At 36.9% G+C, this 22,324-nt stretch overlaps 1 protein-coding gene across 10 annotated transcripts in view; it reads left to right on the top strand.

Annotated features, from left to right (window-relative positions):
• Nucleotides 1-22,324, top strand: part of LCORL (ligand dependent nuclear receptor corepressor like) — an 84,046-nt gene that overhangs the window by 14,996 nt on the left and 46,726 nt on the right. For 9 of the 10 annotated variants that reach the window (XM_027686393.1, XM_027686399.1, XM_027686391.1 and 6 more), the window contains exons 2-4: nucleotides 11,989-12,054; nucleotides 18,639-18,718; nucleotides 18,945-19,074. In XM_027686393.1, the coding sequence (XP_027542194.1) occupies nucleotides 11,989-12,054; nucleotides 18,639-18,718; nucleotides 18,945-19,074 (276 nt within the window). Of the gene's footprint in view, nucleotides 1-5,498; nucleotides 5,534-11,988; nucleotides 12,055-18,638; nucleotides 18,719-18,944; nucleotides 19,075-22,324 lie in introns of those variants that run through there. The other variant, XM_027686396.1, reaches the window with a different exon arrangement.

Below are 22,324 nucleotides of genomic sequence, written 5' to 3'. Positions count from 1 at the left end.
GGGTCCAAACTGGTCAAATTATTGCCAGCACTTTCCTGAGTAACAGTTGGTATCTAGCTAGCTCTGATGTAAGAGTCTTGAAAAAAGAAAGGCGGTAGAATAAGCTTAAGAGCCTGAAGAACACTGATTTTCACACCAACTCCATATTGCATTGTCCCCGTGTGGCAGCTGGGATTGGACCACTGTTCAAAGAAAGAATTTTTTGAGAACAGAAATGAAGTTCTGGTAACTGTCTCTTGGAAGTGTTTTTCTCTCCCCCTGCCACAGAGCAGCATAGTCATTTCTGAAGTGTTTTTCTTATGCCTTTTAAATTATAAACAACACAAATCTCTCAAACTATCTTGCCACTACTACAGGTGCAGTAAGAGGTGTCATGTGAGCCTTCCTATTTACAGGTCTGCAAGGACACATTCTTATTGGCATAGAAGATTACTTTGAAACGTGGAGATGCTTCCTTTCTTATTCAACCTCATTTTTCTTGCTGTGATATATAGTACCTGAATGCAGAGTTGATGCCAATTGCAATCTTTATTTAACCCACAAATTTTTTTTCCCTGGTGGCTGCCACCCTTTTCTTTAAATTTGTGAACAACTGGGGGGGAGGCACGACATTTCCTCATTTTGTTTTGCTTCTGAGGTATGGCCAGTGTCAGTCTCCCTCTTTGTATTCTGCTTAATACTTTTAACTGCTTAATGTTATAGCAGGTTCTTTTGATGTAGCTATTAGTTTTTGGAAACTGTATTTAATAACTCTCTTCATCCACACAATAAAGCACAGCATAAAGGGTTGAAACCAAAGATTTTTATCCTAAGTGAAAAGTAACCAGTTAAAACTGAAGTTGTTCTATAGTCTCATTTCAAGTTTTGATCCTCCCGTCTCATTGGCAGCAGCAGTGTCCTCAACTACATTAGTTCTTGGAGTCAAGATTTGCAGAGAAGGACAAGCATCTTTTTTAGCTATGGTTTGGAATTTGTATTGGAGTCTAAATAGAGGATTTCCTCCCTTTCATTTTGGAATCTCTGGTATGTTGGTTCCTGTTTGCTTAGGGAACTGAATCGATATGGTAAAGAAAATGAGTGTTTTAAGTTAAATGTTTAGAACTTTCTATTATAAGAATACTTTTCTTTTTAGTCCTGTAAGCAAGAAATGGATTCAAGTTAGACAACATATTCAATAGAAGCCCCCGCCTTACTCTACTCGTATGCAAAATTTTCTTAAATTAAGTCTCAAGAATTTTTCTGCAAGGAAAATTGGCTGCTTCTTACCTGAGAATCTGGCCAAGATTCTGTCAAATAATGAATTTTAGGAATAGATATTCTGTAGTGACATTACAAACAGGAAAAATAAAATCTTTGAATAAATATATATTAATTTTTGCTTCTGTTGTCATGCTTCATGTCTTGAGTATTCTGTCTAGCAAGATAGTTTATTTTTTTTCTTGCCACTTCTATAAATGGCAAAAAGGTGATTGAGTGTTTCCTTATTGTTTTGTATATTTTTTTGGGTTTAGTTTTGTTTTTTAATCTCAGTGCTTCATTTGTTTCATACCATGGTCAATCCTTTCCAGATTGTTGTGACAGTAGATTTTTTTAAAAAATTAATAGAACCAAACCAAAACAGACCACAGCAATAGCAAAAACTCTGTGACCTGGAGAATTATGTCAATATGTCAAGACTAAAATTATTAATCCATCTATGGGTGGGGGGCAGAGAGGACAGCTGCTGAACTGTGGAAGGAAGGGAGAGGCAGAAGAAACAGCTAGAGATGTTAACACTTAAATTTTCTCTGTTAAACACACTGCTCCACTCTTATAAAATATTAAAATAATTGTCTTCTCTACAGAATATTCTCCTCTAACAAGTTGTACAGGAGTTGCTGCTTGTATCGTAATGATGGGATAAAGGTGACTAGGTGTAGTTAAAAAAAAGGAAGTAATTATTTAATACTTTTCAGAGTTTTATTCAGTGCTACAGAAAGCTCATAAAATATTTTCTAAATCAATTGAGTGATCTGTTGTATCAAAGAAACTTGGTGATGACTGAGTAATAAACACAGGTCTTTTAAGGGTTTTGAGTTTCTGATGCAAATAATTTTATTTTCCTGTCGCTTGGAGGCAGAAGACCATGTCTTTATTTGGAGACAAAGAAATGCAGTTCAGAGCAGAAAATAATTTTTCAGGAAAACCAATTGCCTTCTGTAGTGGCAGATACGATGGACAACAGAGTGCAAGCAACACCTGTAAAATGAAGGTGTATACTTCAGAAGGTTGTAAATTAGTATGATTAGAAACTGAAAGATGACTGAACACTAGCTCCAAGTCCTTTTCCTACAAAAGGGATATAACTTGTAAGAAAGGCAGATGACTTTTGCCTTTTTAAGTAAGACAAAATACTGCTTCTTACTCTTGCCCCTGTATTAATGATATATAGTATTTATCAATAAATATTGAAGTACTATTCACAGAATCACAGAATATGCAAGTTGGAAGATACCCACGAGGCTCATTGAGTCCAACCCTTAGCCCTGCACAGTACCGTCCCCAAGAGTCACGCCATGTACCTGAGAGTATTGTCCAAGCCCTTCTTGAACTCTGCCACTTCAAGGCTTGGTGCTGTGACCACTTCCCAGGGCAGCCTCTTTTAGTGCTCAACCACCCTTTGGGTGAAGAACCTTTTTCTAATATCCAAACTAAACCTCCTCTGACACAACTTCAGGCCATTCCCTGAGGTTCTGGTCACCATAGAGAAAAGATCAGTGCCTGTCCCTCCTCTTCCCCTCAGGAGGAAGTTGTAATGCAGTGAGGTCTCCCCTCAGTCTCCTCCAGGCTGAACAGACCAAGTGAACTCAGGTGCTCCTCATATGGCTTCCCCTCAAGGCCCTTCACCATCTTTGTTGCCCTCCTTTGGAAGCTCTCTAGAGACCTAATGTCTTTTTTATATTGTGGCACTCGAATCTGCACACAATATTCAAGGTGAGGCCACACCAGTGCAGAGCAGAGCGGGACAATCCCTTCCCTTGACCGGCTGGTGATGCTTTGTCTGATGCCCCCCAGGACATGGGTGGCCCTCCTGGCTGCCAGGGCACTACTGAATCATATTCAACTTGCTGTTGACCAGGGCTCCTGGGTCCCTTTACGTGGCACTGCTTTGCAGCCTCTCATTCCCCAGTCCATATGAACATCCAGGGCTGCCCCATCCCAGCTGCAGAATCCGGCACCTTCCTTTGTTAAACTTCATATGGTGGTTGGTGATTGCCCAGTCCTCTGATTTATCGAGGTCCCTCTGCAGGGCCTTCCTGCCTTCAGGGGAGTCAGCAGCTCCTCCCAGTTTTGTGTTGTCTGCAAACTTGCTTAGTATCCTTTCCAGTCCTGCATCCAAGTTATTTATGAAGATGTTGAAGAGCACAGGGCCCAAGATGGAGCCCTGTGGAACCCCACTAGTGACAGGTGGCCAGTCTGATATTACCCCATTCACTATTACCCTCTGTGCTCGACCCATGAGCCAATGGCTCACTCACCACATGGTGTGTTTATCCAGCTGTGTGCTGGACACTTTGTCCAGAAGGATCCTGTGAGAGAAAGTATCAAAACCTCTACTGAAATCCAGAAAGATTACAACTGTCTTCCCTTGATCAACTAGTTGGGCTACCTTGTCATAAAAGGCAATCCAGTTTGATAAGCAGGACTTTCCTCTCATGAAGCCATGCTGACTGTGACCAATGACTGTGTTTTCTTTCAGATGTTTTTCAATACCTCCCAGAATAATCTTCTTCATAACTTTACCCAAGCACTTGAAGAAAAGCAGTTTTTCTTTCAGAGAAACTGCGACTGGTGCTTTATCTGCCTGGGGTACTTGTTAAAAAAAAACTAAAAGCCATCCTAATACTTGATGAACCTAATGAAGCTGAATTTTTTCTGTGGTATGATTGTTTTAATTCAAGATAGCTGACTTAGTAGTAGTGCAAACTACAAAACTTCCTTCAGAAGTACTCTTGTACTGGGCCAAACTTAATAATGCAATAATGAAAATTTATAGAATGGAGAGAAGGAGAACTGAAGTTTGTCATTTAGATATAGTACGTTTTTTGAATTACGTGTTGTTTTCAGAAGGGATCACTTTTTAGGTAAGTGAAGGAGAGCAAGCTGCCAAGGCAAGAGGGGGAAATCTTGTAAGTTGTTGCTCTGGTGTGGAAGAACCAAGCTTAATGTTTTTAGTTGCTTATATATTTTCATATATATATATATATATATATACATATATATATGAAGGGAAATTTTTACTTCTCATGGTATTGTCAATTATGTCAGTGAGTTTTAGGTCAGAACTGTGTGGTTGTGTGTTGTACCTTGGCATGAAACAAATAAAAGTGTATGGGGCAAAGGATGCTAGTCATTGAGGAGGTTAGCCCACTGGTTAGGGCATAAACCAGTGTGCAGGATCTGTCTTTCTGTCTTTACTGGTCCATAACCCAATGTGATTTTGGTTTCTGAAACTCCTCATACAATTTATGTAATAGCCCTCATAGATTAAGAAATACCACCTCAAAATATGGGTTATATGACTTCAGAATGGAAACAGAGTTTATATGAGAACTAAGTAAGTGTTCCTGTGTTCAGAGGCAAATGCAGAAACAGGAACTCTTAGTTCTTATCAAGTCTAACAATTAAGTAAAGTAGCAGTAACTATTATCACACCAAAAAATAAAAGAAGGTAGTTTCATTTTAATGCTGTGTCTGGCAGTACTCTGCCCAATCTCATTAAATGTAATCCTGTTCTTTGGATTTTCCTAATTACATTTTAAAGACCATTTGTTAAATTTTACAACCTTCTGATTTCAATTCTTAGCAGTTCTGAACTGACTTTCATATTAGTTTTGATTTTAAAAGCAGCCTTAATGGGCTAAACTCTATACTACTTAGAATGTGCAGATTTTTTCTATTTAACTTTGCATTGTTTTCTCTGCTAAGATTATTGAATAAACTCTAAAAGCAAGGAAGATACGTACAACTTCCTTGCTGATGCTTGTTACTTACCAACATCTCAAATAGGAATAGGAGTGAGGCCTAATTTTACTTAAGAAGCTAAATAACAAGTGTTTTGGACTTCAGTAGAAAAACTTGAACTACCATAATTCAGATGTGATTGCTGGTATAGTAAGCCACAAACTGGAGGGTGATGAAAATTTCTGGGATAGGTTAATTTTTAGACATGCAGAAGTTATGAAGATTTCAACATACACTTCTGCTAACTTTGTTAGGTAAGTTAACAAAGGTACGTTTTACAGAGTCTCAAGATCCTTTTCTTCATACCTTGCCTCCAGAGGCTGTAGTGCTTAAAGCTTATGTGTTGTTTCATTGTAGCAAAAATACACCTGCGTGCCCTGTCCTTCCAAGTGGCATGCAGCAGTCTTACCCTGTGCCTAACTCAGGATATGCTGGAAAAGAAGGGAAGAAGCAGAACTCAGAATTTTCCAAGTTCTTTAACAAGTCTCCAAAATGTAGTTAGAGAGAACAGTAGGATCTCATCTAAAAGGTAACCTTTCAGCATTGAGATGAAAACTAGAGCAGTAAATATGAATAAGATGAGCAGTATTGTTAAGCATTTGCCTCTTCCATTTCAATTTTTTCTATCTGTGTAAGGAGCATTCATCTACAATTTCTGGTATGCATCCAGAGGTATGAATAAAACAGTCATTATGGCTCAGAAAAATATCGAATCAAAAGTGAATTTATTTAGAAGTATTTTCACTGAAAGCTTTTATCAGTTCATCTGCTCATACTTTCCTGAACTGGAAAAAACTGCAGCAGATCAGAGGAAGGGAGAGCAGGTATAAGTGAAAGGTTTTTCTAGGTGGCTTATTGTGAGGTCATTGACGTGATGACAATCTGAATTACAGTGCTTTTAATAGGATTTCCCATCACCTTTTTTTTTCTTATTTTAAACTCAGTGGTTACATGAATTCCCAGTTATCCTGTTACAAGTGCCTCGGCAAGTACTCAATATGGCCCTTGCAACAGTTGTCATTATTATAGTTTGCCTAAGTCTTGTGAGGCCCCTCCCTGAGATTTAGTATTATTGTATTCTAGCCTGAGTTAAAGAACAAGTAAACAGCTTTTTAAAAAAAAAACCACCTAAAAATTACTAAATTTTAGTAAAATGTCTTGAATACAGTAGACTTAAAAAGTCTGAGAATTGAATTACTTCTGAAATAGAAACATGGAAATGGGAAAGGAAAGAAAAGATTACTAGTGAAAGAATGAAGACTCAAAGGTTAATGAAAATATATTTCCTTTTATGAAATGGACATGCATTTGAAAAGAACATGCAAATACTGGAGTTAATATGGCCATATACAAGACTAGGAGAATCAAGAAATTAGTATGACGTAGAGTGTACTGAGCCTATCAAAAGCTTTTTAATACAACCTATGCATATACTACTCTTCTCTTTCCCAGCTGTATAGTAATTACCTCTCCTATCTTCAGACCCACCAAGTGGTGCATTTGAAAGCAGTACTCAAATGTCAGCTTACACTTATTACATGGTGTTATTTATTCCTTTTTTGGCTGTTCTCCTAACACACAATTTGAGTCATTCAAATTTGTTGAAAACATACTTGCAGTCTCAGTTGTGATCACCTAGAGGATGTGGGGAGGGAAGGAGGAGACAGGCAGTTTGAGAAGGTGTTGAATTCAACTCTGAGGCTGAAGTAACTATTTCGTCTCAGAAACGTTATGGAGATAAAGCATTTGGAAAAACAGTAGCCACTGTATAGCTAAACCTGTCTGACCTCAATTTGTATTTTGTAATTGTTCAGTTGCTCCATCTGTCCAAAATTAACTTAGACCAACCTTGTATTAAAATTTCTAAGTGTACCTCATGATTTTCTCTAGGCTCAGTGCAACGTAGAATATCGATAGCTTCCGTGGAGACAGGGACCACTGGGCTATTTACTAGTTTCTGAATGGAAGAGGCTTCATAATAAACTGCCACACTGCTGCTGCTGCTGAGGAGTAGAATGAAGAATGGCACTATCTGGTCATGCAGTGAGAAAAGAGTCCTTGTGTGTTCCTTGAGTACCTCTAAGTGTGTATAACGTGCACAATCTGGGAAGCTTCCATGGAATGTATCCATTTAATTATTACTCTGTTTTATTCATTACAATGAATTTTACAGCCTGTACTGTTTATACATGGCAGCATACACTCTCTAATGTAGACAGGCTTTTAGGATGTTTCAGACACTAAGCAGTTTACTGTGATAAAACATTAGGGGAAACTTAAATCATAAAGTTCTGTGAGCAGCTGAAAGGTAGCTTCTCTTTAAGAAGATTTTATTTTAAAGTTGTGAAGGCTTCCTTTGGATTTAATAATCATGTTTTAAATCTAAGTAAACTTGTAGAGACATTTAAAATAACATACTGGAATTAATTCACAAAGTATTGTTTTTTTAATTACTCAGCAGTGGTAATTGCTCTTCACTTTGCAATTTCTCTGACTTTATAAAATAGTTAGTAGGATAACTCAGCAAAAATGTTGCCATAGGCCCTTGGCCCATTTAAGGCTTCCCTGGTTTAGACAAGATTGTACAGCATCCTACTTCTAGTTCCACTGCAGTCCCCCTGTCCTGGGAGAGGGTTGTAGATCAGTGACCGCTAAGCCCAGGGAAATTATTCAGCTACTCAGGTTCCTCACTTCCCTTGGGATCTTAAATTCCATCTCATGGCTGCTGTGACCAAGACCACTGTTAACTGTCTCATCACTGATTAACTCTTCCTTAATGATGAGTAGCAGCTAGCAGAGTGCATCCCCTGCTAAGCTTGTCCACCCTCTCAGGCAGGTTTGTCCTCCAAGCACCAGAGAATCTTCTGTGTTGCTGGTGCACTACCATGTTGCATTTCCAGCATGTGTCTTTGTGATTGATTTTTCATGGGAGCTAAGGCTGGGGGTTGTGCAACCTTTTTTCTTCTTTACCCTTGATTGGCAGTCTGTAAAGTCTGTAAGAGATGTTCACCATGATGTTTGCCTGGTTGAATCCTGACCGGTAGGTTTTCAACTGTCCTGTAGCCCATTCCACACTAAGGCTCCATTTGTTCGAGTTCTTTGTATAAAGTCTAAGCACTGTCCTTGACTTTCTCACTTCTTCTTTCTTAAACTGCAGTTGAGCAGTTGTGTGAACTGTCTCGCTGTACTGTGTACTCCCAGTAAGATCATTATGTGCTCAGTTTTATAATCCCTCATGCTTGCTTCCTGTGCTGAATGCATTCATATAGAGCTGCTTAAGGTGTGTCCCTGCTTATACCACTTGTTCAGGGGGACTGTAAGGTCCTCATTGTGTCTTGTCCTGTACATTTACCCTTTCTGCCGTTCTCTTCCTTTCTAGGCTTCAGTCTCCACTTTCCTGGCAAACCTAGGTTGAAGACCTAATTATGAGGCAAGCATGTTAGCAGTGATTTGCACAGTCAAATGGATCCTGTCTTTCTCAAACTTTCTGTTTCTGAGAGCTGTCTTAAGAGATGAAGTCCTGCCTGCAGCCACATAGTCAGATGTTGATCCACAGAATATGTTTGCCCTAACAAAGTGTTCCCCCTGAATCAGCACTTGGGCTCTGTTATTTATTATATTGACACGTGGTGTCATTCACTATTGTCAGTGTGCTCCTGTAGTTAGCTCTGATCTGCTGAAGATCACCTTTGGCAGTATCACAGTGCCCACGTAGTTGGGCAACAAATGATAATACTGCAATAGCCAGATGAGCCATAAAAGTTTCTCTGCAACATTCCATGTTTGGACCACAGGCAAACAGCTGAATTTGTAAGACATCCAGTCCAGCTGCTGTGCAGAAGCCCCATGGGATTCTGCAATTACTGTCATGTGTTGCTTCCTTTTAGTGACCTTAGCTGTTGACCCATGGATCAGGCTTAGATGCCAAACCTGAGGGAACTTGTTCCTGGGCTGTTCGCCTTTTCGGCACCTGAATAACTACCTATGGAAAAAGAGAGCCCCCTTCCTGTTGCTGGAGATCATAGCTTCGTCCTCCCAGCTTCTGGGAGTCCCTCTGAGGAAAGAGTAGAGTTGGTAGAGGGGGTGGTGGGGCAGGGTGAGCGTTAATGTAGAGGATAAAAACCTGTTCACAACTTTGTTCAGAGAAGCAAACTATGGAAACTTGTAACTGGGTTAAGAGACTAGCTGTATCACAAATTTCTGCTTATGAAGACTGTTGGAGGAACCTGTCTTGGATCTTAAAGGGTGTGAGATAATGAAGAAAACTGATATTCTTTCTATATGAAGATATGAGAAGTGAGACAACAGAAGAAATTTATTAGAGATAAGAGTTGGACAGATTGGAATATTGCGAGTTAATAGAGCCAACAGTGTTGCTTTTCAGTTCAGAGCCAGGAAGTGTCAGATCTCAAGTAACACTTTTGAAAGGCAATTTGGAATCAGAGAGGCAATCAACCACCAAGAGACAGAAAATTCTGTGAAATTACTTTGGAGCAGATTTTTTTCAGTTAGTGAATCATGAGAGGTATAAGCAAAATGTATTTCTGACTGGTTTCTGTAGGCTCCTCAGGTTCTGGAGAGTTACAGAACTGCTACTACTGTTTGCATATGCATATTGACTCAAGGAGAACAAAGGTTTATTGAAATGCCTGTGTTGAGGTGGTTACATTTTATGAAGCAGTGCCAGCACACATTTATCAGTAACTGTTCTAGAAACTAAGATTGTATCTTCATGCTTAGGCTAAATTAAACTTGTATCAATCCTACTGAAAGGCAGTAGAAGTACTTTGTGGAGTGTGGAAGTAATACAGGTGTTTTCAGGGAAAATTTTAGAATAAGGTGTGGAAGATTCTCTCGATGTTGTTAGATTGTAAAACTAAATGTTCTTTTAAAAGAAGGCGTCCAGTATCCAAAGGTGAGGAAGCAAATGATCATGCAGAGTAAATATATTGTGGCTTCATGGAGAAGTTCTGTAAGACTTGGAAGAGAAGCAGTTGGGTAGGATGGAACTAAGTTTGGTGAACTAACAGAGAAATGGGTTGGTGTGTCCTTTGCTCAGGGTAATAAAAAAATAATGTTTTTGCATGGACAGGAGCAGGCAGTAAGGCAGGCAAATAAGGACAAAAGTAAAGGCAGAACCAAATGGGGGGGGGTGGTAGGTGTCCAACAAGCAAGAAGGTTTTGGGATGGTAAACAACCTTCCTGTTGTTTGATTGACAAAGTACTAAGAAATAGGTGTTGGCATTTGCTCTTTTGAAATAAGCAGAATTGTCTCTGAGAGATGCTTCATTCATTTCTTTACCCAGTGACAGTAATTTGCCAGAACCTAACTAGCTACTGACCTGAAGTGGCTTGTAGTTTATAACATTATTGATCATAGCAATGCATAATAGTGTGTATTATATTTCCAATTTGTTATGTCTGGAGAATTGCTATCTTAACTTCAGACTTCACCTCTCTTGCTTTTTTTTGTCCATAACACTTTGAATTCAGAAGAGAGAGGAATTTGTGCAATGCTAATATGATGTGAATTTGTATTACATTGATTCTAAGAGTCGGTGGATAATGCTTTAAGGTAAATTTTAGTATATGCTTGGGTCTTGGATTTTTGCTTTGTGGTTTTTTTACTGTTTAAAAAATGTGTGCATATATATTTGTGAGTGGACAACAGGTTTAACATTTAATTTGTGTCCTCTCGTATGAATATAATTGTATAATTGAGTATAATTGTAATTGATTGAATTTCATAATATATAGTCCCTATGTTAAAATTATTTTATAATGCAAATTTTAACAAAATGTGACTTGTCAAGCTGAGCAGCTCCAATGTATTAAGATAGCTTCCCTTTTCTACTCAAGATATGGTACATACTTATTTTTCTTATACTAGTATGCATACGGTCTAAACCAAAAGTAAATGTAACTTTTGACAAGAGAGCAGGATGTTGTGTTGTCTTAAAAGGCATCACATAATGAATAAATTTTGTGATTCTAAATGTTCTCTGTTGATGGTAGTTGTTTCCTGAAGATTTTGGTGTCTTTTATGTGGTGTGATGATAAAACAGTCTTGCAAAGTTCTGTAAAATAGCTACATATATATAATACAGACAGGCCTTTAATATAAGGAATGAGAACCTTCAAATGCTGCTTTGAATTATCCTCTTATTTTCAAGTAAGCTTATTATTTGGAAGGAGAAAGGGGGGCACTTGGAAACTATTTCTGTATTGAACAAAACTTCTGTTATATTGATGATGTAAATTCTCACCATATTTCATTAGTTGTCATGCATCTCTTTTTTTGGTTTTTTGGTTGTTTTTCGTTGATTTTTTCCAATCACTTGATTTCCTCTGTGTCTCTTCTCCCTTATTGCAGTATGTGATTTTTACCAAATACCTAAACAGACTAGCTGGTAAATCTGGAAAATAATTGGATTTATCTAATCCTCAGTTTTAAAATGTTTTTGTATGGATACAGAGGACTAGGGAGTACTGTCATGGTATCAGAAGCAAAATAAGCTTGCTTTTTTATATTTGTAGGAATATTAGCCTACTCAGATTGTGTATTTTCAGGAGGTCATAAATGAGAAGTTTCTGATATTGAAGGTTTCCTTCTTTTTTTCTCTTTCACCTCTCCATGCATGACTCTGATTCTCAGTGTAAGAGAGAGACTACTTCACTTGTATAGAGCTATGAGGCTAATCCTTCCACCTTTAAGATTCTATGGTAGTTATTTTAAGTCTAATGAGGTTGTTGGGGCACGGCTTAATAGGCTGATTGTGGGCAGATGGCAGTTGCCTTGTCTTATTTTTATCTCCTAATTCTGTTGAGTAGTACTATAGTGGAAGAAGTAAATATTTGTGTCATAAATTTAACAATTTTTGGGATTGCTCTCAGAATTTGAGAATGTTTGTTGCCAGTGCTCTCAAATTTGCTTTATTTGAAGAAATTTTGATTGACTGTTTTAAATGTTTCTTTTGTCTCCAGGTTTTGAAAGTATTTTAGAAGGGCTTTATGGACCAAGGCTACGAAGAGACCTCAGTTTATTTGAAGGTAAATGAGTCAGCTTTTAGTGCAATGACCTTAACTTACTGGTTTTTCTTTTGGCTAAAGGTAGTTTAAAGTAGAAATTGAATTCTAAAAAGGAACTCTTTATGTGCTTTTCTGTCCAATGTTCATTTCATGATGTTCTTGTCAGTACTGTGCATAAGCAAAACACTCGGTAAAATTATACCTAGGTTTTGTTCCTGTATAGGGAAATTTAAGATTAGCTAAGTTTTCCTGAGAAGTTCTCATGAGAAAGATTTAGTCTTCTGGAATATTGCTTCTCCTACTTTGTTTTTGAACATCTTTTAGAAAGGGAAGACAAGCTGTTCAGCTTCCTATTGACATTAACTGTGAAAAGGAAGGTAGTGGATGCTAGTTTGATCTTTTAGTGGTCAAGAAAGTCTAGGCTTTTCATATATATATATATATGTATGTGTGTGTGTGTATAAAACATCTTTGTTACATATAAATCAAACTTTTTATTTTTATATATTTTACATATATATGAAGTCTTATCTATACTGTAGTGTATTTATATATATACCTTTACTATTACCCTTATAAGACCTAGTCTTAGGCTAAATGGGTTTGATATTGCTGGAATAACTGTCAATAACATCTGAATCCTTGGTTAAGTATGAAATGATTTATCTCTCTTTGACAAGATGAGGACTATCCAGCAAAAAATTGCTTTGAAGTGTTGAAAGAAGTGTTTTGTCAAGTTAGTTTTTTGGCTTAAAAAAAAGTTCTTTCTGTGTTCATACCTTCAGAATGTTCTCATTTCTTTACAATTCATTATCTGATAATGTAATTTGTAAAGCATGTAACTTATGTAGTGCTAGTACATGAGGCAGAGTGGCATGTACTGTATATCTTTCCTTAGAAGAGTTTTGGAATGATTGCTTTAGCTTGGTTATAGTTTTGTCCTCTTCATAATGTGCAAGTTCCTTGGCCTGTATCATATACATAACACAGTATTTTCAAGGGGAAAGTGGAGAATTTGAAATACTACTTTCCTGATGTTTTCAGAATATTTTTTTCCTGTCTCTAGCTAAGCATGCTACTAGTAAGACATAAAAATATTTAACAAATGTATAAATTTGGATTAAAGCTTGTTTTCATGAATAGTACTCCCATCTGCTGTGACAAGCAAGCACATTTGAAAAGGGAACAGAATATTGTTATGTGTGCACTATCTTTTATCTTTTTTTTTCTAGTTGTATGTATTGGGCTTTACAGTGATTAGTGATTAAAGTTTTGGGGGTTTTTTTGCATCAGAGGTTTCACATTTTTTAAAATAGTGTGCTGATTTTTTTTTTTTTGTTTTGCAAAATCTAACTGCTACAGCTAAAGGAGCCTGATACACTACACAGTGAAGTGTTATATTGCTCCTTCAGAGCTCATGAATGCATGTATTTGAGCTGTCTTTTGGGAAAAGTTTTAACTTATTTGTCTCACACTGTTGAAGATTTCTTACCTATTTAAAATCTGATATTTCCATTGCTTGCAGATCTTTGATATTTGATGCCCCTGTGACTTTATCCTGCAAATTAAATTCATGTTTATCTAAAATGTGAAGTTTCAAAGCTTTTTTCTTCCAATTTCTGAGAATGTGTCAGTAATGTGCAAGAGTTTTTCAACAGTTAAAGCCTATTTCCGTGTTTGATGCATCTGTAAAATCGATTTTACTTCTAAAGCAACTACAGAGGAGGTAGATGGCATGTTAGGTTGGGATGCCCTCCTTACTTTACTATTTTTGGTTCATTTTTATGGATACAGTATCTGTAACTTCAGTAATGCTGTGTGAAATTGTTTGTACAAAACACGGCACAGTAGAGGTCAACTTTATCATCAGTATAGGATGCAATGCTATTTCTGATTTGAGGTCTAACTTTTCATATAAAAATTAGTATAGAACTCTCAAGTAAAATTTGTACAAATCTTTCCACTGTCATAAGTGCCACTTTTCACTTTACAGATAATGAAACTAAGGTACAAAGTAAATAATTTGCCTTGGTTAAAAAATACAGCTGGTAGAATCAGAACCCAAGGTTTTAGACTCTTAGCAATGTGCCTGAATCACTGCATCTTTTAAGGTGTTCATTTTTCCTCATCATAACCACTAAACTAATGCTGTCAACGTGCAATGTTGTGGCTCATTGGCAAGAGTATGTTTCCTCAAACATACCTCAAGAAATTATGTGGCTTTCTTGTGCAGAAGTGTGTGAGAATCAGCTGAAATACATGCTGCTTAGCTACAATAGCATTTTTTTCTCTTAAATTGTTCGCTTTATCAATTGTGACATGAAAAAAAATCAATAATGTGTATAAAATGTAACATGATTGATATATTTCTTAGTTTTGTCTTGAAATAGTATTTGCTCTATAGATTAAATTATTGTATTGTATTTTCTCAAAGTTACTTGAGCGAATAATAAATTTTAATGACAAATTTAAGTGGTAAAAGGTACACTTCAGTTTTACTAGGTTTTTATGCTTTTCAAAGAAAATAACCTTTTTTCATATCTTGAAATTCTTGTATATGTAGGATTTATTTTGGTCTTGCTTAAATGGTTCTCGTTGTCACCATTATTCAGCACCGGGTTTGTCTCCTGACTGCTTTGATAGTGCAGCTTCTGGTTGCAGAGGTGTCAAGTTCTATATCTTGGCATCTGACCTTGGTCATGCTCTGAACTGAGGTTTCTTATGTTATTGAATCTTTAGGGCTTTCTAATCCTTTGCTTATACCCATTTTCAGCTAAGTAGATTCACATGTAAATTGTTATTCTTTACATTCTACTTATGGATATTTAGCTAAACTGTTAGAAAGCTTTTCCTCTAATCAGCTGGTATGTATGTACTTTCTTTTTTTGGGGATTAGGTGCTGGGATTCTCTTCTCTTAACCACAGAGTAGAAGCAGTGTCTAGTGGGAGAAAAGCAGCTCTCATTGTTCTTTCTCTTTATGCAGGATGAAAGGTTCAAGAGTGTGTTTTATTTTTTCATACGTTGTTCTGGAGTATTTATAGTAGTGAACAATTATGTTAGAAACACAAATCTAATATAATTTGAGTATTTATGAAATTAAAAATATGAAGGAACATGGTAAACACCTCAGATGTTTTAATGTACTTACTGGAAAGCAGTAGTGCTATATAAAAAGAAAGAGGGTATTTTGTTCAGAATTGTCACAAATAGCTGGAAAAATTCTTGGGATATGATTATAAACAGAAACTACTGGAAAGTAACGGTTGAATTTTTTAAGCTATCTTGTATTCAGATTCGCTAGACAACTATTTTCACATTTTAAGAGGTAAACATGGAATCTGTTCAGCATTACAGATGTCTGAATTAATTTGCTTAATTTGGCATGACTCCTTGGGAGAAATGGTTTGGGGAAACAAAGATTTGAGTGCCCTAAGAATCGTAAAAAGGTAATATTTTTTTGTCAAAGTTCACCGTTTTATTCTTAAGAAACGGAAACAGCTTTGTACTAAGTGACTTTGGTTTCAGGTAATAATCTGTGCTGTGTTTAGTATTAAAATGCTCTTTGCACAGTGTTAACAACTTTTTCTTGTGGGCTGACAAGCACTGTAGGTTGTCTGCAGATCTTGCATCATCTGACCCCAAGCAAGATAAAATGGGGCAGGATGATCCTCACCCTAAATTGAATGCAGCCAAGGAAAGTTTGTTCTGCTTCAAGTTCTGTCTGTACCTCTGATCTTTCGAAGATGCCTATCTGTAGTTAAAAACTTAATACTGATCTCTGTATGTTTCCTGTGATGGTGACGTGAGACTGTTGGATGTCTGGCATTTGATATATCTTGTATACATCTGCTGTCTGATGTCAGTTTTGCTTAGCTCACTGGCATACTTAATATGTCCTACATGATTTATACTACTTTGAATAAGTTTAATGTTATGTAGAGCTGATGTTTCTCAAGGTTTGCTTTTTTGGCAGTACACAAGGATCACTCTTTAGTTTGACTTTTAACAGTGGAAATTCAGGATTCCAAGGCAGAAGAATTTCTCTGAAAATATGAAACCTGTCTTAGAGTTATGTGTAGAATCCCAAGGTTCGTAAATAGATTTGTCATGGTTGCAAGGAAACCCCTGAACTTTGTATGAAGAAATAGTGCTGTTCTTTTCATCTGTGTACATCTTAAAGGAATAACTCTAACAGGCTGCCACAGATAGATTAATTCAGCAAAAATAACTCAGTATTTCTTGTTACTGTCCAGTCAAGAAAAATCCCATGTCTGTTTCTTGATCATCAGCTGTCCAACCTGTAGAAACTGATGGCTTGCATCCCTGGAAGCATATAACATGTTAATGCAAAATTCTGTTCTTAATTAGTATTTTAGAGTTGAGTAAAATAGATTTAAATAATAATATGGAGTTACTTGAGTTGTGTTCATACTCAGCTGAAGAACCTACTTTTTTCAGACTCATTTTATTTCTGATGGTGCCTCTGTAATAATATCTTTAGGAAAAAGTAAAAGCTCAGCAGTTGTGGGGGAAGGTGGGGGATGATGAGCAGTGGGAAACCACCCTACCAACAGCAAGGTCAGAGAAGGAAGAGGGGAGAGAATGTGCTCCAGACACTGGAGCAGAGATTCCCTTGCGACCCATGGAGAGCACCATGGTGAAGCAGGTAGAGCTTGCAGCCCATGGAGGACCATGTCAGAACAGATATCTACACTGCAGCCCATGGAGGACCCCACACTGGAGCAGGTGGAGATGCCATGAAGGAAGCTACAGCCTATGGAGAAGGCTTCTGTTGGGAATTGCAGCCCATAGAGAGAAGGCCATGCAGGTGCAGGTTTTCTGGTAGGAACTGTGGGCCTGCAGAGTGATCTCTTCCTGAAGGACTGTGCCCTGTGGAAAAGACATGCTAGAGCAGTTCATGAAGAGTCTGTGGGAAGGACCCCAAACGTCCTCCTTGCACTGTTTGGGGTGGGGGAGGAAGGAGAAGACTCAGAAATGAAGAAGTGAAGCTGAAACCTGGGAAGAAGGGGTGGTTAGGTGGTTTAGTGTTTTCCCTTTCTCATTATGCAAATCTATTTTTATGGGCAATAAATGAAATGGATTTTCCCCAAGTTGAGTCTGACTTGCCTGTGACAGTAATTGGTAAGTGTAATCTCCCTGTCTTTATCTTGACCCACAAGTTTTTTTCGTCTTATTTTCTTCCTCGTTTTCTCCCCTACCATCTTATTTCCCCACCCCTGCCCTGTTGAGGAGGGGGAGTGACAGCATCACTAGGTTGGGGGTTGGCAGCCGGCCAAGGTCAGCCTACCATCATATGCTATTGAAAGCAGATAATCTCAAGAACCTGCCTAACAAAACTGTGATTGTAATTTAGTGGTACAGAGAAAAGGAGGAAACATACTTGGTAATTAATAATGGAGGGTGAAAAAGTTTAGGTTGTAAGTGCATGAACTGGAAATGAGCAGGATGGAGAGGACCTTGGTATATTAGTTAATCATATTTGTATTCACCTGCCAAGACTCTGCAGCAGTGATAGACTGCTGCATAACTAGGATACTGTGGGAAAAGTACTGCCTACAGTTTAAGGAAGTCTGGTGTAAATGTAAAAGACATCATCTTGAGATCTTGGTCACCCCTGTTCAGGAAACAGGTTTTCAAGTGAGACTGGTGCAGAAAATATGGAGTTGAATCTCATGAGAGAAAACCAGATGGACTAGATTAGCTGCAAAATGAAATGTAAGGGGGATAATGGTATTCTCTGGAAATACATCAAGGTGCTAAATGCCTAAAGTTATTGGTTCATGGGTATAAGAATAATGTTGCCACAAAACTGAACTACCATGTGTGTTAATTTTAAACAAGAAATTAGAAACTTAATTTTAACTATTAGCACCGTTCATTTGGGAAAAGCTATGAAGCAATTCCTGATTGGGAAGAGAAGAGTATAGGTGGAAAACTTCTTAATTTTGAAATGAAGCTCAATAACTTGTTTAAAGAAAGTAGATGGTGTGTTTCAATTCAGTAGAAGACTGGACCTGATATAGGTGATGTAGATTTAAGTCCTATATTCCCTCTAGCCCAAAGTACATTTTCTGACAAAACATATAAAGTTATTTTTTCTAGATAAATCAAGTGCTAGAAGTGAGTATATGGCTTGGGTTTACCTATGGTGATGGTATCAAATCAATTAAAATATTGTAAGTAAAATTCATGTAGCTCAAATGGTGAGGAGTTCATATCCTAATTCCTAGCTTAGTGTACTACAAGTTTGCACATTTTGTTAAAAAGAATAATGTCTGCAATTCAGCCCTTTATTTACAGTATTCAGATGCCTCCAGTAATTATGACAGGTAATCAGTTGAATTGCATGAGTTTGCCTTTCCTTTTAAGAAAGGTGCTCTCTGCTATTTGTAAGTTGAGCTGTACAAGTCAGACAAGACTTTGGAAATATCTGAAGAATAGAATACTACTGAATGCCTTGTACCAATAAACACATACCAGATTATTGACGGAATTTACTTGAATGAATTATAGGATGTGTATTTTGTTTTCAAAATACATTTTTACTTGTTTAAAACATCTAGCTTTCTTTTCTTCCTTTAAGACTGTGAGCCAGAAGAGCTAACTGACTGGTCTATGGATGAGAAATGTTCCTTTTGTAATTTACACAAAGAAACAGCCAGTGTAAGTATGAACATGATATTAAACATTATTCCCTAACACCCATTTTTTGGTATGAAAGTAAGAATCAGAGAATTTAATTTTGCAGATAAGTTAATTCTGCATTTTGACTCAAGATAGAACCAGTAAAATCAAACTATTTAATTCAATAGCTCAATAATTTCATCGTATGTTGCACTACCAGCAGACTAACTTCTGAGAGATGTTATGATCTTCATATCTTTTCTAGGATCGTGCATCAGTTATCGGTTCTTCACAGTCAACGCCTACAGAGGAACTGTCATCTCAGGGCCAGTCCAACACTGATAAGATTGAATGCCAAGCAGAAAACTATCTAAATGCACTCTTTCGAAAGAAAGGTAATAAAAACATGTCTTTTATATTAAGAAATATGGCGAAAAATCTAGAAGAATCGAATTATTCAGGGTTGATTTTGATTCTTAAGTATTGTTTTATTTATCTATTGAAATAAATGTTTCTGCTGTTTCTTTTCCTTATTCCTTTGGTTTTCCCTAATCTTTTTCTTTGCTTACTATAATCACCAGATTAAATACTAGTCTTCCTACTTGCCATTCCTATTGGTCCTGTTGCATTATGTTATTCTCTTGAATCCATGTTCATCAAATTGTATTGGTTTGGGTTTTTTTACCATGAGCTGCTACTTTGTCTTCATGCCAACTTCAGGTGCCATTCCCTGGAATTTTAAATATTTAAACATTTTCTGTTCCTAAATTCTCACTTCTGGTTTTCAGCAGGAAAACAGTTTTAGGTGAGAAAATGTGTTTTGCAGATTGCAAAATGGAATTTGGGATCTTCTTGTACAAAAGCTGCTCCTTCAAATACATCCAAGTTGGAGGTTGAAACTTCTTGTCAAAATATAGTTTTTAGTAGCTCATCAATTCTTTGGCTGTTCTTGTTCTTTAGAACTCAAAAAGTTATAGCAGTACATGAGTGACTGACAAGTCAGCTTGGTTCATGAAAGTTACTTGGTTATTCACCATCAACGGCAGCAGAAATACTCATTTTCTTCCTTAGCTTCCTGTGAATGAAGAAAGGTGAATGAAGCTTTACTCAGTAACTACAATTTTCACAGGTTTTTCTTGGGGTTAGTGGGTGTACTTGGATGTCAGAATAGCTAAGTATGGCTAGGGTGACAGCCCTCTCTTGCTTTTAACAAAGAATTACACACATTCTCTTCCTTCACATAGGTGGGAGAAAAAAACAAAGTTGGTTTTCTCCCTTTTACTGTACTGCAGCAGGAGAGATTATTATGCCCTTGAACCTGGGGTGTATGTACTGTGTGTCTATTCGGTCTACATTTCACTTTTTTGCATTTTAAAGAACTTTATGTGGAGTGCAACAGCATTTTGAGTCTATCTTTGTTCCTTGCTTTTCTTTAAAACAAACTATTTTCCATTTGAAAGAAAATGTTCAGTGAAGATGGCACCTCATTACTTCTGAAATTCTTATTATATTTTCATCACAGACCCAGTTGCATGGCATCTCCCTAGGCAGGTATTTTATTTCCTTCATATTTCTGCTTTCTCAGATCTCTTCTTGGTCTTGATGTGTACGGTGTTTTCAAACGTTTGCCTGCTTTATGCTTCTGCTGGAGATGCTGCCTTTTGATACTCCTTGAGAGGAACTTTTATCATAAGAGAAGTGAAACTTGGCATGACCTTGCCTTAGTGAACTTTTTCACAAATAACATTTGGCTTTTAGCATCTTCCTTAGGTGTTTTGATCTGCCAGGTCAATCATGCTACATGAAAAAGGTTTTGTCTATTAAAAAACAAAACCAGTCTTTTCCAGTTGTTTTTGTGATTCTCTGAAGGACTTCTGTATTCTTGGGTAGGAATTTTCCAAGAATATTGCTTTAGTTCAGATCTTAGTAAAGTCTTTTAAGTTGTTTAAATTACAGGAAGTGAAAAGCAAAAAATATTGTAAAGGGCATGTGAAACCAATTTATGAGGTATTCAAGTAACTGTTCTGGATTTTAGGAAGGAAGATGAAGATTTTTACTTGAGAAAATCTCACGTCTACTTTCTGAATTTCTGTAGGTTTTTGAGTTCAGCTATCAACTTAGGAAAAGAGGAATCGAAAAATTTCCAGTAATTGCTTAGCTAAGGAACAGATCTTATAGCTGCTACTAAACCAGATGTGCTTTCATTGTCAAAAAAATTCAGAATTCTTGGTTGGCTGTCTTTAAAATGGAGTGACACTTGTTTGGATTGCAAACTCTTCAAGATGATCTACCCTCTTACTATTATAACTACCACAGTTTCATTTAGGCCTCTGTGAACAACTTCTAAGACTAGTGAGCAAATTTAAGAGTTGGATTTGTTGGTCTCATTAACCTTTTATTTTAGAACAAATTAGTATATGACTGGATTTTTTTCATTTGCAGACTAGTTTTGGGGCATTTGGTTGTGGTCTTGGTTTAGGTTTGGGGTTTTTTTTATATCAGGAAAGTAGTTCAGAAGATCTCAGAACATGCAGCCATGTTATATGATTGTCTGCAGCATATAGGCTTCAGACATTCCTAGATGACAACTTGTCTGTAGAATCTGGGACAAGGGATGATAGAATTACTGCCAAGACGTGTAAACTCCAGAGATGCTGTAAGTGACAGTGTCTTCCTGTTAGGAACCTAACTTCACTGTGTGTTAGTGAAAGTCCAGTTTGGTAGTTAGTTGTCTGTAGAAAAGTCCTATGCTCAGCAGACACCTCAGCAAAGCCAGAATGATTCTTGTCGTCAAACATTGATTGTTCCCATTAAAAAATGTATCTGAAACCCAGATGCTTTCTTCCCAAGTATAACATATCTCTTTACCCTTTTGGTCATGTAAGCAGAGTAGACTGTGATACTTTTCCACTTAAATGATGTTAAAATACAACTGTTTTCTTTTGTTAAGGAATATGTATTAGCCTTTTTTTTAATCATGAATATTATAGAATGTGACGTGGTCATTGTTATATAGCAGAACCTTGGTTGTTTAAGTACTTAATCAGACATTTTGTTCGTGGACTATTAATTTTCTGGGTTTCTACTATTCCGCATTGTGTATTCTTAGAAGCTCATTTTTCCATGCAGTATTAATGTGACCTCTTTAAACAAAAACAAATTAAAAAGAAAGGGTTATTTGCATGCATTCATGGTGGTGAATCAGGTTCTACCTTCAGGACATGATCCACCAAGAGAAGACTGAAATATGAGAAGCTCTTGAAGAAGTTAAGGAATTATGGCACAAAATTACAGGGAGAATGTTTGGGATTACTTGAATCTTTCCAGATTCTCTGGGCTGCTCTGTCAAGTATCTTCATTGCCACATTTCCCATATCAAAGTAATTTCCCTGTAAGCTTTATAGAAGTTCTTTATTAATAGTTTCCAGCTATCTGTTTCATGTTGCAAAATATTTCCGTTCATAAATATGACTTTCATACGTCATACCATATCCCTGAATTTAACTTTGAGTCCTCCTGTTCTTTGCATAGTTCTGTCTTAGTTGCATAGATGTCATAAACTGGTTATGCTTCTTGGACAATGTATATATAATTTGACAAACTTATGAGAATGTAATTTTGCACACATAATCTCAGATTTAGAAA

The sequence above is a fragment of the Neopelma chrysocephalum genome, unplaced genomic scaffold, assembly GCF_003984885.1.
Source record: "Neopelma chrysocephalum unplaced genomic scaffold, ASM398488v2 Primary Assembly neopelma1_71, whole genome shotgun sequence".
In the NCBI taxonomy this organism is placed as follows: Eukaryota; Metazoa; Chordata; class Aves; order Passeriformes; family Pipridae; genus Neopelma; species Neopelma chrysocephalum.
This window is presented reverse-complemented; position numbering and strand designations above follow the sequence as displayed.